The sequence below is a fragment of the Panthera uncia genome, chromosome X (assembly GCF_023721935.1).
Source record: "Panthera uncia isolate 11264 chromosome X, Puncia_PCG_1.0, whole genome shotgun sequence".
NCBI classification, from domain to species: Eukaryota; Metazoa; Chordata; class Mammalia; order Carnivora; family Felidae; genus Panthera; species Panthera uncia.
The window spans coordinates 26,621,542-26,636,387 of NC_064817.1; the positions used below are offsets into that span (position 1 = coordinate 26,621,542).

General features: G+C 35.3%; 1 protein-coding gene across 1 annotated transcript in view; it reads right to left on the reverse strand.

Annotated features, from left to right (window-relative positions):
- The window catches only part of DMD (dystrophin), a 1,998,908-nt gene that overhangs the window by 1,138,571 nt on the left and 845,491 nt on the right, over nucleotides 1-14,846 (reverse strand). Inside the window, exon 42 of the mRNA XM_049644567.1 lies at nucleotides 519-713. Coding sequence (XP_049500524.1) covers nucleotides 519-713 — 195 coding nt within the window. The remainder of the gene's footprint in view (nucleotides 1-518; nucleotides 714-14,846) is intronic.

The window sequence follows — 14,846 nt, forward strand, 5'->3', positions numbered from 1 at the left end:
TTTAGAGAAAATATTTCATTGCTTTCTATTTGATTAGACTCCATATATTATAGTACTGATACTGGAACTAATTCTAAATTGTATATATATATTAAGTCAAAACTATAGGCAATAGATATAATTTATTCTTTTGTATTTTTTAATAGATAAAATTTAAAATCTCCTCTAATTCCCTCTTTTATGGGAGGAGAAAGGAATGTATTAGGTGCGAATATACTGTTCCCCTATCAAAGCTTATTTTGGGGTGAGTCCTTTCTGCCCTAAATCGATGTGAAACTATTATTTTTTGTTTCTTCCCTCTTTTAGAAAGGCTCTCAACATTAAATATTATAAAATTCCTCTTCTATGTTTCTCTCTCTACCCCGGATTTCTACAACTAAGCATCCCGTGGAGTGTGCTGGTAATTCGACAGGGGAGTCAAAATGCCTTCAGTGCGTACATTTAGGTCAACTGTTTTCTTCCTGCAAATGATCAAGATGAGTATCTTGTAAAATTTAACAAAAATGCTTTGCTTTTACCTTCAGAGACTCCTCTTGTTTAAAGAGATCTTCGAAATCTTTAGCACGGAGGTCAGGAGCATTAAGAAGTTGTTCCGCTTCTGACAGGGCTTGTGAGACGTGAGTGATCTCAGTCAGGTAAGTAGAAGGCACATAAGAAATTTCCAAAGGCATGTCTTCAGTCATCACCATCATCGATTCTTCATGGACTGTGTGCTGGTATAGATATACAAAAGAAGAATTCTTTTAGCTTCCTAATAATGAAAAGACCTCTACTGAATTTATATAAATTCCAGTCTAGAGCTGGCAGAGGGCTGAAAATGAACAAAAATCCATGATGGTAAGTCTAGTAAAAGGGTTATTATTTATATACCCTCTTCTTGCAGAAAGTGTTAGAAGCGTTTAAAAATAAGACATACATACACGTTAGTACCACGAATATGAGAATGAAAGACCAAGAGCCATAAGGTCATGAGAGGGATAGTTTTACTCTAAGAAAAGGATGATTTTCATAATTGGTTTTTAAAATGTAATTCTTAGCTTCCTGGAAAATTAGGTATGAAGTAGAATTGGGGGGGGGGGTAGTCTACATGTGTGGTTTTTCTACCAAAGGAACTTCTCCTATACTTTTCTCCTTAATCTTGATTGAAGTAAAGGAGGGCCAAAGTGGTTTTGGCTGGTATATACCTTTATATTCAGTACCCTTCTCCTCCAAATTTCAGACATCGGCTCCCCTATTTGATGCTAGTTTCTTGTTAAGTTAACCAATAATTGAAGCACGAGATGAGGAAGACTGAGAATGGGATTCCCATTTTAATGAGAACTCCAGAAAGCCCTAAGGTCTAAGGAAGTACTAGCCTGTCCTCCGTCTACACTTTCCTACCTGCCATTCAAGCACTAGGATCAATGAGCATTGGGAGTTTAGATTCCTTTTGGATTTGGCCAATAGAACCTCTTCCCTTATTCCTTATAAGAGCATGAGATAAATACTATCTGGCATGCAAATTCAGAGAGAGAGATGACCTCTGCTCTTTTCCGTCTATACTATAAGCAACAAAACTCTTGTAATTGAAATTAGTTTTCCAGTAACTTCGTTTTGAATTGATCAACTGCCATCTGCCTGTTGATGGGGTCAGCTGAGGGTTTCAGTGACAGGGTCTCTAGAGGAGTTCTGATGATAAGCATGCTAACACAGCCATTTATTACTGCACAGGTTTTATGACAAGACCATCCTCATTACTGCAGGAATGCAATTAAATGGAGCTTAGGATTTCAGACTGAATCCACGTAAAGATGAGTAAAATTATCAGCTGGACTATGTATGAGTTCTTATTAATTTCTCAGGTCCAGAATTCTTGTACTCAGTTCTTACATAATATAAAAATAATTGCAACTTAGATGTCTCATTTACTTATAACACTGCAAATTCACAGAATTACACCAATTGGCTTAAATGACAGAATTGTACTTTTTACAAAATTCGATTTTGTGTGTATATCTTGACCAAAATACATGATACATATGCTTTCATCATGAATAGAATGATAATTTGCCTGCACTTCTAATTCTGCATTCAAAATAATAATAGAATTTTGGGCTACAGTTTAAAGAGGACAACCCACAGATTTAACCACATATTTTTAAATTTAAATTCTCAATCTCTTCATTTCAAACCATTTCAGCAGTTTAAAAGAAAAAATAAATCGGCAGACATGTGAATGTGCAATTTCCACTAACACATTAATTTAATACTAACTAGTAGAGTTAACACAAGTCAATCGAATTTATTATGACTTTCATATATTCTATTAGACTGGTGGATGTCGTTCTTAAAAATTTCCAGGTTAATAAGTTGTTTTTCTTATTTACATAAATTTCTTCAACTCCTGAAGGAAAGACAGTTCTACATTATCTGAAACCAGAATGTTCCTACAGTATTTTTTGGTAATGGTTCAATTTTCTTGCTTTTCAATTGTATACATTTTATACCTGTAAGTTTTTATACAGTAGTGGTTTTTGTTATTTGGGACAAAGCTGGGTAGAAAACAAGTAGTAGTTTATCTCTCTCTTGCATATGTATATATCCATGTATTTGTGTATGTATACATTTAACCAAACAGGTTGTTTTAGAATGAGACATATCTTCAAAATATTTAGAGAACATCTGAATTTCATTTAAAAAAAATCAGCGTGGGGGCGCATGGGTGGCTCATTCGATTAGGTGTCCGACTCTTAATTTTGGCTCAGGTCATGAACTCACAGTTCATGAGTTCAAGCCCCTTATTGGGCTCTGCACTGATGGTGAGGAACGTGCTTGGGATTCTCTCTCCTGCTCTCTCTCTCTCTCTGCTCCTTTCATGTGCTCTTGCTCTCTCTCAAAATAAATAAATAAACGTAAAAAAAGAAGTCCCAATTTCAAGGTTTTTGAATTGCTGGAAGGATTTCTGGATAACATAGTATTGGTGTTTTTAATGTTTTGAGGAACCTCCATACTGTCTTCCATAGCAGCTGCTATGGAAACAAAGAAACTTAAAAATAAGATCAGTGTGAGTTCCAAAATGTTTTAATGCCTATCCATATCATTTTCTCTTAAAAGGAAAATAATTCTAAGTTTTTACATCTTCTGTTTCTTTTTTGACATGTAGTTTCCTTGATCTTCATTAGCTACCCTTGAGGCACTCTCAGCTATCTTAGATTCATACTAATGACTCGCAAATATAGTAATTATGGATTATCGACAGCAAGGAACTTAACAGTTAAATACAAGAGAGTGGAGAAGCACTAAAAATAAACTCAAAGTTGACTACTGCCTTGGACTTAACTTCCAGAAATAAAATTTAAAACCCAAGTTTCTAATTCTTTGGTGTTTTTGGCTAATGATATTTTGTTGCACATACAGGAATTTTATAAAAATGTACACCTGAAACTAATGTAACACTGTGGGCCAACTATACTCAAATAAAGGTTTTCTTTTTAAAAATGAGATTTATTTAGGGGCGCCTGGGTGGCTCAGTCGGCTGAGCCTCTGACTTCCGACTTCGGCTCAGGTCATGATCTCACGGTTTGTGAGCTCGAGCCTCGCATTGGGCTCTGGGCCGACAGCTCGGAGCCTGGAGCCTGCCTCGGATTCTGTCTCCCCCTCTTTCTCCACTCCTCCCCTGCTCACACTGTGTCGCTCTTTCTCTCTCAAAAATAAACAAACGTTAAAAATTTTAAATACAAACTAAAAAATGAGATTTATTTAAATACTAATGCTAACCACAAAGTTCTGTAGCCCTCAGCCAGGGATCTACGAATGTGCATTGCACACTGTCCTCTGGCTTCACATTTGTTAAGTTTTTCACTACTTGACTAAATGTCTGTCCTAGATTATTTTATTACATATTGATCCAAGTGCTTCTTTCCCACATAAGAAATATTCATCATCACATGAAGAGCAAAGCCATTTTCACCTATATTTCAATGGAAATCTCTCTTAGGGGATTGTTAGGTGACATCTATTTAAATTCAGAAGTTTTCAAGTAATTGAAATTTTACATCTGGTTCTAGAAACCATTTTTGTTTTTTATTGTCTTTAAGAACGAAGCCATCACCATCACCAACTTGAAGGCAATACCCTTCAAAGAAACATTTGCCAATATATTGCACATGAGGCATGCTCTATTAATATGTATTTTGCGATTATTTTCAAGACTATCATATACAAGTCTTAGAGCAAATGGTATCAATTCATGAAAATAAGTGGACTAATTATAGCATAACCTATTCACTCCGTGCTCACATGCCATGAAGATATTCTCCGGAATATTGAGAAATACTAAAACTATTATGGTTGAAGAGACCAATCAAAGAACTAGAAGGGCATATTCTATCACTTTAGAAAAGATACGAATGAGAAGAACAATGTAATCTTTGTCATCCTACACTACTGATAAATCAGTGATCTTCTTTCTTTTTTTCTTTTGTAAAAAAAATAATAATAAGAACTAGAGTACCTATAATTCCTAAAATGCCATCCAGTTACATTTACCTGCGGACAGTGATTCAGGTGTATTTTGTAAATAAAATTCTAAAAGGTTAATAACCACACATTGAATATATTTAATGAAGACTGAGATAGTAGAGGATTTAGTTCTGCCTATCATCTTGATACATGGTATCCAGTCATGATAGACAGGAGAAGTTAAGTGGTACCTATCACTTGAATAGAGAAAAGCTAGGCAATGATCCTGTGAGCTTTTATGAGAAATACAAGAATCTCAAAATAATTCTTTGACACCACTGGGAATCTATCAACTCATTTTTTTAGAAAATTCGGTTTTATAACTTTTGAATATTCTCCTTTATTATAAAGTTGCAATAGGTGCCATAAATTTTAATACAGAGAAACAAAAGTTGCATATACAAGAAACAACCAAAATTTTAATCCACAGAGTCAGAAATTTGGAGATGTAGTTTGCTATCTACACTTTAAAATATATCATTCTGTTTGATACAGTCATGCAGGTCTATAATAAATCCACTATAACCAATGAATGACTTTGCCGTTAGTTTAATAAAAATCTCACACAGTTATTTTTTAAAAATCAGTGTAATTGGAAGTATCATGTTCATTTTCTCCTCTTTATGCAAAATCTACGCACTCATATTCAGATTTTGCCTTTTCCTCTGAATTTCATTAACTCTGCCTTGAATAATTATATCCTTCTGAATTCTGATGTGTACAAATCCTGTCTAACCTTTTGAAAATCAGCTTGCTTTTGTTAATATTCTTTACCACCTTATATCATTATAGATATTCATGCATCATTAGCAAGGAAGTGCTGTAGCCATACTAATTCATTTTATTTCTCTCTGTTCATATTCATATCTAACGATATATACCCAAAAGAACATAATGTCTTTATTTTCTGGAAATGAAAATCAAGAGATGTGGAAGAAAGTCCCAAAGTACTATCTTTATTAAAAAATGGAAAACTCAACTGATGCTTAAAAGGACTGTGATAGGATAAAACTATGATTTGTAACATCTAAAGGTGAAGTGAAAACAGTTTTGAGATTCTGAGCTTTGTAAGTAGGCATGGGTATCACTCATAAAGTTTTTAATAAACTTTGGTTTCTCTGAAACTCCAGTTATCACATTCTTTTTATCACTTAAAATGTGTTTCTTGAAGGACCACATAACTACGTAAGAGAGAAGCAATCCTGTTTTGAAACAAATCGTGCATTATACCTACGTTTTTAAAACAAAATGTTTTCCTCCATGATTTAAACGATTTCTCTCACCTCAATATAAATTTCAATGGGTTGTGGTTACTGGCCCATTTATGATTTATGAGGTCAAAGAAACTCAAAAAGAAAAATGTACTATATCCCATATTTTTATGATATATTCCTTAAAATACCAATATATCTAATATAAATATGGTATACAGAAAATACATCAACACATTCAAAGTCTAACAAAAATAGACTGGAATCTGGACAAAAAAATGTAATAAAATAATGCAGTCATTTAAAAAATTCCATTAGAGTTAATGAAGACAAAGATGGGCTAAATCTTTCAAAGAAAGCAAGATTACTTATTAATGATTAAACTGACCCCTATTATGAAAATCTGTTCATTTATATCTGATTATCTTTCCTCAAAAGGGCATTCTTAAATATATAGATTACTCTGAAATAATAACACAATAGCATATAAATCCCAAACAGGATTACAGACTTTATATGGGTTCTAATGCGTCATAAATGACAAGGAAATGGAAAAGAACTAAGGCAGCTCCCTTTCTCAGTCTCAAAAGTATTCAGAGAAAGACAATTAAGTTTCCTTGTAGGGATCATTATGGTAAGAAAGACACCTGAGCTATTTTTATTTATTTTTCCTCGATCAAGCCTATAAAGGCAAGTCAAATTGCAAGCCTAAAAAGGCAAGTCAAAAAATCCAATTTGGCCAAAAATCCTACATTAATCCTCAGAAAAAAAGAATCAAATAATAAAGCACACAAGAAACCAGAACGTGGTGCAGATGAGATATGTATAAGTTTAGTGTTTCCTGTTTACGGTTCTGAATGCACATAAATGCCAGGGCAACACTAGCATTTTCACAATACTCAGGCTTCTATGCGTTTAATTAAGTTGGTCGGTAGAAAGACTTTAAATAATCAGCCTAATGAGTCCTAATGGATTGGTTATGATCTTTCATACAGAAAATAGTAACGGAGAGTTTGCTCTTAGGTATTCCCACCCGCTTTACTGCAGCATCTAGAAAATTGTCTGTGTAAAGCTATGTAAGAAAAAACAGATCGATCCTCAAATGATCATTAAGTAAAGGATCAACAAACTGCAAGAAGCTTATAATGTACCCCCTTTTTGTTCAAAATAATAAGAAACACTAAATAATAATCAGTGCAAATTATTGCAGAACATCATTCTTTAGAGCCACATTATTTATCTTCTAAAGTTGGAACGAATTTTTGGTACAAGACAGGGTATCATTGAGACGGGTGTGCAGTCGAAGCTAGATTTGCCAGGCTCTCCGTATGTCCTACTTCTAGGAGGCCAGGTATGTGTAGTGTCCTGTATCAAGGGTCTGGCTGCTGGACTTGCTTATTGATCTGCCTCATGGCGATTCTCCTCTTCTATACCATCAGATTCATGTAGCTCCTCAGGGCCAAGCTAAATTAATATCTAATTAAACTGATAAACTAAATCTTGATAATGTGTTAATGGCTTATAGTGGTTTAAAGAGTTATCCTCCACAGGATAACATTTGCATTTTAATAAGGATTTTCAATAAATTAACATAAATTAGTGACTTGGTAGAATTCTAGTCACTAAGTACAGCCTGTAAGAGAAGTGAAAGAAAAAGGGCTTTGGTTCCCACTAAGGTCAGAGCGAACATATAGCGTCTACCTTGTAAGAAGTCACCAGAAAAAATAACATGGTAATTTCACAGATAAGGTTATAGACCCTCGGTGCCTTACAACAGAAAATATATGTATCAAAGACTCAAGCATAGCACCTAGCATATAGAAAGCTATTATAAATACTTGTTGAATAAGTGAATAAAGAAATTATTAGCATAAAAATTTTTTAAAATACATGTTTGACCAGAACTGCTGGGGTCTGCAGCTGTCATAGAATTTCTATTTTGGAATTCCCAGAATTCACACAGGAGTGTTTCCTTCATTTCATAATGTAATCTTCATTGGTATGGATTTAAATCTATTTCTGATTGAAGCAAGTCACATTTCTCAAATTCAGGGCACACTACTAGCCGACGCTGTTACACGTGCACAAGTTGGCTTGTCAGTTGTCTCTGTTATTAATGTAAAACACTGTACGTGAACAAAAGTGAAGCAATTATTTGGGATATTGTTATACAGATACTTTTAGCACATATTAATTTTAGTCCCTTCATGGAGGCCCGCAATGCCTCTCAGTGGATTGGCGTATCTGAGAAGACATACAATCAAGAAGTCTTTTTAATCCTTGTGAACTCCTCCCAAACTGTCCACGTAAAATTTTTAATTTATGTATCTAGTATCAATTTTCTGATAGGAAGCTATTCTGACATGTTAACTTGGCAATACTTGGCATAGGAATTTGTCATATGTTCACGTGAAAATGAACACACATATACATATATACATGTATTCAGTGTAAATTGAAAATAAAATTAACACAAGAAAAATAACTTAGGAATTAAATTCTGCAATTATATAGCATACTACCATATTGCTTAATTTCTATATTCCTGTGGCTCTCCCAGTTTGAGCAGATTTTGCAGAGCAGGTTCACAATATTAATTGATGTGTTACGCTTCTCTAACATCTCAGAAAACCTGGCCATCATTTATCTATCTCCACATTATTTAATCTGGCAACCAAGTACATATTTTTGAATATGCCCAGGGCATAATTCTGGTTTTGAATGAATTTTTTATTAAAATATGATAGTGTTAAGTCAGTCAGAGAAAGACAAATACCTTATGATCTCACACATGTGGAATTTAAGAAACGAAACAAATAAGCAAAGGAAAAGAGAGAGAGAGAGAGACAAACCAAGAAACAGGCTCTTAACTATAGGGAACAAACTAATGGTTATCAGAGGGAAGACAGGTGGGTGGATGGGGGAAAATAGGGGATGGAGATTAGAGAGTACACTTATCGTGATGAATAATATAAAATAAAATGGTAAAAACAATAAATAGCCATTCATCAGTCGATGGACATTTGGGGTCCTTCCATAGTTTGGCTATTGTTGATAATGCTGATACAAATGTGGAATTCAAGAAACAAAACAGATGAACATATGGGAAGTGAAAAAAAAAGAGAGAGGGAAGTAAACCATAAGAGTCTCTTAGAGAGCAAACTGTGGGTTGACAGAGGGAGATGGGTGGGGGATGGGCTAGAAGGGTGACTGGTAGTAAGGAGGGCACTTGTTGGGATGAGCGCTGAGTGTTGTATGTAAATGATGAATCACTAAATTCTACTCCTGAAACCAATATTGCGCTGTATGTTAACTAACTAGAATTGAAAGGAAAAAAATGGAAGAAAGAAAAATAAATAAGAACGTAAATAAATAAATGACAGATAGCAAATAAATAAAAAATAAGAATGTGATAGTGAAGATGCCTATAACTGACCACTCAATGTGGCGGTCCTTAGCTACATGTGACTATTTAAATTTAAATCTGAATTATTTAAAAGGAAACACAATTAAGATTTTAGTTGCTGATAAGAATAAATTATAACATGGTGTTCAATTTTTAATAATACAGACAGTTCATATTGCAAAAGCTAGGATCTTCATGTGTGAAAAATTTTAACACTACTACTATATATCAGAAAGCAATTGTTGTAGCATATCTAGATTGACAGTTTTCCTCACAAAGGAGATTTCGACTGGCTACTAAATCCAATTTAAAATGTCAAGAGTTCAAATTCAGTCAATTTGTCATACTACATCTGTTTTGATTGAACTGCTGACATACTTTGTTTTTGTATATACAGCACCTCAGTCTCTAAGTAATCTCATCAACTCTGATTAAGTTAATTAATAAAAGCACCTCTGTGAAGTCTACAAATTACATATGCAGGATTTATCTGTTGAAAGTTTATGGGGGCATCTTGGTGGCTCAGTCAGTTAAGCGTTCAAGTCTTGATTCAGTTCAGGTCATGATCTCACAGTTTGTGGGACTGAGGTTCGCGTCGGGCTCTGGGCTGACATCATGGAGCCTGCTTGGGATTCTCTCTGTCCCTCTCTCTCTGCCCCTCCCCCGCTTGTGTTTTCTCTCTCTCTCTCTCAAAATAAACAAATATTAAGGGCACCTGGGTGGCTCAGTGGGTTGACTGTCTTAGGCTCAGGTCACGATCTTCTGGTTTGTGGGTTCAAGCCCCACATCAGGCTCGCTGCTCTCAGCATGGAGCTCGCTTTGGATCCTCTGTCCCCCCTCTCCTCTGCCCCTCACCCCCTTGTGCTCTCTCTCGCTCTCTCTCAAAAATAAACATTAAAAAATAAACATTAAAAACAATTTATGTATGTATACAGGTATGTGTGTATACATACAAATAAAATGGAAAGGTTGACATGATGAGAATAGTGCCTTAATATGCACATTTTCTGTCTCCCTCACAGGTGAGTAGACTCAACCTCCAAAATAACCATGACTAACTACTAGACTCGAGAAGAATGCATGCATCAGAGATTCAGATTTTAGGAAAAGAGGGGAAGGTGGACACAGGAAGATCATGAACTGATAGTCTTTGAAAGGTTATTTGAACCTCTGGCACAGTCTGGGCTGGAAACTATGAACCGGGTGATTTCCAGGTGTATATACGGGGCCATCTGTGGGAGACAATTGACTTAACAACAACATTTATTTGACAGAGGAAGGAATCAGTACCTGCCTGTGTGCTTCATGAAGGCATTACTGGGCAATGGCTGCACTAGATAACAGGACAGCTTTAGCCCCCATCTCGAATTCATAAGCTCAGGATGCTTTCCTATACATACTTATTCCTGGAGGTTGTGGCTTGTTAAGCCTTTCTTCACCAGAAAAAAAAATACTCCTACTATTTTGTTGCTTCTCAATCAGCAGTATATAATAGAACCCACAAACCTGACTTACATTTACGCTAACAATTTCACACCCTTTAATTTAAGCACAAAGAAAAGAACACAAGACCTTTCAGTACATACAAGGGACTGAAAAAGGGAAACAAAGCTGACAGTCCATACAAGTAGTATACTAGAAGAAAGAGACAAGAGCTTTAATAAAAATGAAATGACAAGCTTTAAAAAGATAACACAAGAGCTCAGAAAGCCTGATACCTGTTATTTTTTTAATTCAATAGATGATTTGGAAAAGAGAACGGTCACCGCTAAAAATAAAACGTGGGTTCTGAATGACCAACCAGAGGAAGTACCTCACAACAGAGAGAAAAACAGAAAGAAAATGAAATCCTAAGGGAGACAATAAGAGACACAGAGGATAGAATTAGTACATATAATATGTAGTGAAGATAAATATCAAAAGGAGAAGACAGAACAGATGAGACAGTTAAATATTTCAAATAACTTATAGTTAAAATAACTACAAGACAAAATTTTCCCGAGTTAAAACATTTTTGATTTGCTGAAGTTAAAAATGTTACCCAAGTACCAAGAAGGGTTAAAGAATACTTAAAGAAACATATTTAGAAATATATTAAATCACACCCTAGCGAAATTTTTCAACTCTGAGGGACAGGGTGGGGAGCAACTTACAGAGTGTGAGATAAAGAGAACACTTTAAATATAAACATACTGAAACTGAGACTAGCATCAGACCTCGTATTGGCCACAATGGAAACTAGGACATAGTGGCAGCTAGATGGCAATGAAAAGTAGAAGACAGTGGTGTATAACCTGCAGAACCCTATTAAAAGAAAAAGATTATGGGGCACCTGGGTGGCTCAGTCGGCTGAGCGTCCGACTTCACCTCAGGTCATGGTCTCACAGTTCGTGAGTTTGAGCCCTGCGTCGGGCTCTGTGCTGACAGCTCAGAGCCTAGAGCCTGGAGCCTGCTTTGGATTCTGTATCTTTCTCTCTCTCTCTCTCTCTCTCTCTCTCTCTCTCTCTCTCCCTCTCTCTCTCTCCCCGCATCCCCTGCTCATGTTCTGCTTCTCTCTTTCAAAAACAAATAAATGTTAAATAAATAAATAAATAAATAAATTTAAAATAAATAAATAAATAAATAAATAAATAAAAGGAAAAGATTAAAGAATGCTGTCACTTGGGTGCCTGGGTGACTCCGTCTCTTAAGCATCCAGCTCTTGGTTTCAGTTCAGGTCATAATCTCCTGTTCATGGCATCCAGCCCTATATCGGGCTCTGTGCTGTCAGCATGGAGCCTGCTTGGGATTCTGTCTCTCCCTCTCTCTGCCCCTCCAACACTCACATGTGTGCACGCACATGCTGTCTCTCAAAGTAAGTAAATAAACTTAGAAAAAGAGTGCTGTTATTATCCAAAGAATCCATCATCACAATTGTAATAGAAAGATCATTTTAAAAATACAAGTATTTAAAGGGTATATATCCTTATATACTTTTTATTTTTTTAATGTTTGTTTGTTTATTTATTTATTTTGAGAGAGACAGACAGACAGAGAGAAAGCCAGGGAATAACAAACAGGTCCCATGCTGTCAGTGCAGAGTCCGATATGGGGCCCGAACTCACGAACTATGAGATCATAACCTGAGCCAGAATCCAGAGGATGCTCAAGTGACTGAGCCACACAATCTCCCCTTTATATACTTTTTAGAAGGAAATTTCTCAAGTGCTGCAGCCAAATGAAAAATAAATTATAATAAAGATTTCTAAATGAGGAAATAAAGAATACAAAAAAATTGATGACCAGTAACCTCTGTGAGAGTTTTTTGTTGTTGTTGTTAAATTTAATAGAACAACAATAGCTTCAGTGTAATTTGAGTGATCACATGACTTCATCAACGAGATAAGTTATACTAGAATGGGAAAACAAGAGTAGTTAGGAACTAAAATTATGAATTATTGATATTTGAAGGATTTTATCTTGGCTTGAAAGACTGAGGAGTTGCTGAGGGAATCGTACTGGTGGGGAAAGCAATGTTCTTATTTAATTTGGATATAAAACCACAGAAATAGTGGGGTGAAAGATTGTTAAAAATCAGAACCTAAGCACTAGTAAAATGGAAATGCAGAGTGTAACAGTCACTGCTGTGCCCCAGCATTTGGCTGCATCCTAAATAGGATATAAATTACTAGAAATAAAAAGAGAATATGATAAAGCCACAGCTATAATTGGTAGCTTCCATATACCTCTTTCAGAATTTGTTGGTTCAAGATGACTAAACCAAACAAACAAAAAAAGAAAACAAAACAAAACCAAGAGTAGAGATTTGTTTAAAACTAACAAGTTAAGCTTAATCCACATTTTATACAAAATGAAAATATATGTTCTTCTTTTATATTATAGGGATATTAAAAAAGGTCATATATCCACAAAGAAATTCAAAAAAGGACAAAAAGAGATTTTAAGTCACCTTTTCCTATCATAATCTAATAATCCAGAAATGTAGAAAATAATAGAATAAACTTTGATTCCTCTTCTAAAGCTGTTACAAAGGATGCATCAGATCAGTATACATTGCCTAGAAAAATGTCCCTGATGGACTGCTCTATTTCAAAACCATGTATACGGGCACCTGGTGTTCATGGTGTTCAGTGGGTTAAGCACCTGACTTCAGCTCAGGTCATAATCTCATGGTTTGTGAGTTCAAGATTGGGCTCTCTGCTGTCAGCCCAGAGCCTGCTACGGCTTTCTCTCTCTCTCTCTGCTCCTCTCCTGCCCACACTCTCCCTCTCTCTCAAAAGTAAATAAACATTAGAAAATTAAAAAAAAACATGTACAGAATGAGGTAATATTTTAAAAAATGGGAATATATATATATATATATAATTTATGGTTAAGAATCACAGAATATAGTATGAAAAGATACTACTAAACTGTAAACATTTCTTATTTCAGAAGGAATAGACTGGCAGAAGGAAGAAATGGAGAGTACTATACTTCATACTGAACTCTTAAACTATTATTGTATTACATTTAAAATAACCATAGAAGCAAAAAGACAGTTTGCAATGGTAAATAAGATCTTTATGTAAGCTGTTTATGAGTAGTCACAGCTCCTTCCAAGTGACTTGACCAAACAGGCTGTTTTCCACTTCAACCAAAGCTGTAGGAAAACATGTACTATTTTCTTAATTTTAATTCCAACAGGAAAGCATATACTATTTTTCAAGGGTTTCTTTTTTTTAAGTTTATTTTTGAGAGAGAGAAAGAGAGAGCGAGCGAGCACAGGAATGGGCAGAGAGAGAGGGAGAGAGGGAGAATCTCATGCAGGCTCTGCACCATCAGCACAGAGCCCAATGGGGGACTCAAACCCACAAACCATGAGATTATGACTTGACCCAAAACCAAGAGTCGGAGGACCAATAAAATGAGCCACCGAGACGGTCCAGAAAGCATATACTATTAATTGACTCTGAACGTTATGGAACCAGACCAAGACAAATGCTTAAGAAAGCAAGATGAATGTATTTTCAAAGAAATTTACATTATCATTGCAAACAACACTGATGGCCCTCACTGTGCAATTACTTGACAAGAGTCCTGAAAGTGAATGGGGCTGGTTTCTCACATGAAGAAAAGGGAATTATTTTTTGGTGTGTGAGGTTCCTGACAATGAGTAAGGAACGTTAAGGGCAAATGTTAAACTGTGCTCTTAAATTAAGGGCATCCACTGTTAGATCTATTTTGGCTGAACTGAAGAGTTCAATGTTAAACAATGAGTTAAAATAAAAGTAACTAGTGAGAAAAATTCCCAAGCCAAAGCAGTTATTTAGCTAAGTTTACAACAATGAATAAAATGGCAGATTTTTGTTTTGCAATTTAAAAGTGGCTTCTTCGATGGTTTTTCTGCATTCTAAATTACTTTTGTTAAGCTCAGGGGATTCCTATTTCTTTGGCCTGACATACGAGGCTATCTTTATCTAAATGACCTTAATTTAGAGAGATACTAATAACCTTGAGATATAACACTAGTATTTACAAAATTATATGACCTAATTCCAAATGCAATGAGTTTGATAACTATGCCACAGTCTATTCTCCTTTTAAATACTCACAATTATTTTATATGGCTGTAATAAAAGGCATAAAGTTACAAAAGACAACTTTGGAACTTGACTGAAAGATGGAGAGTCAACTATAAAAATTATCATCGCAATGAGCTTAGCAGGCACTTTTATCAAAGGCAAAAT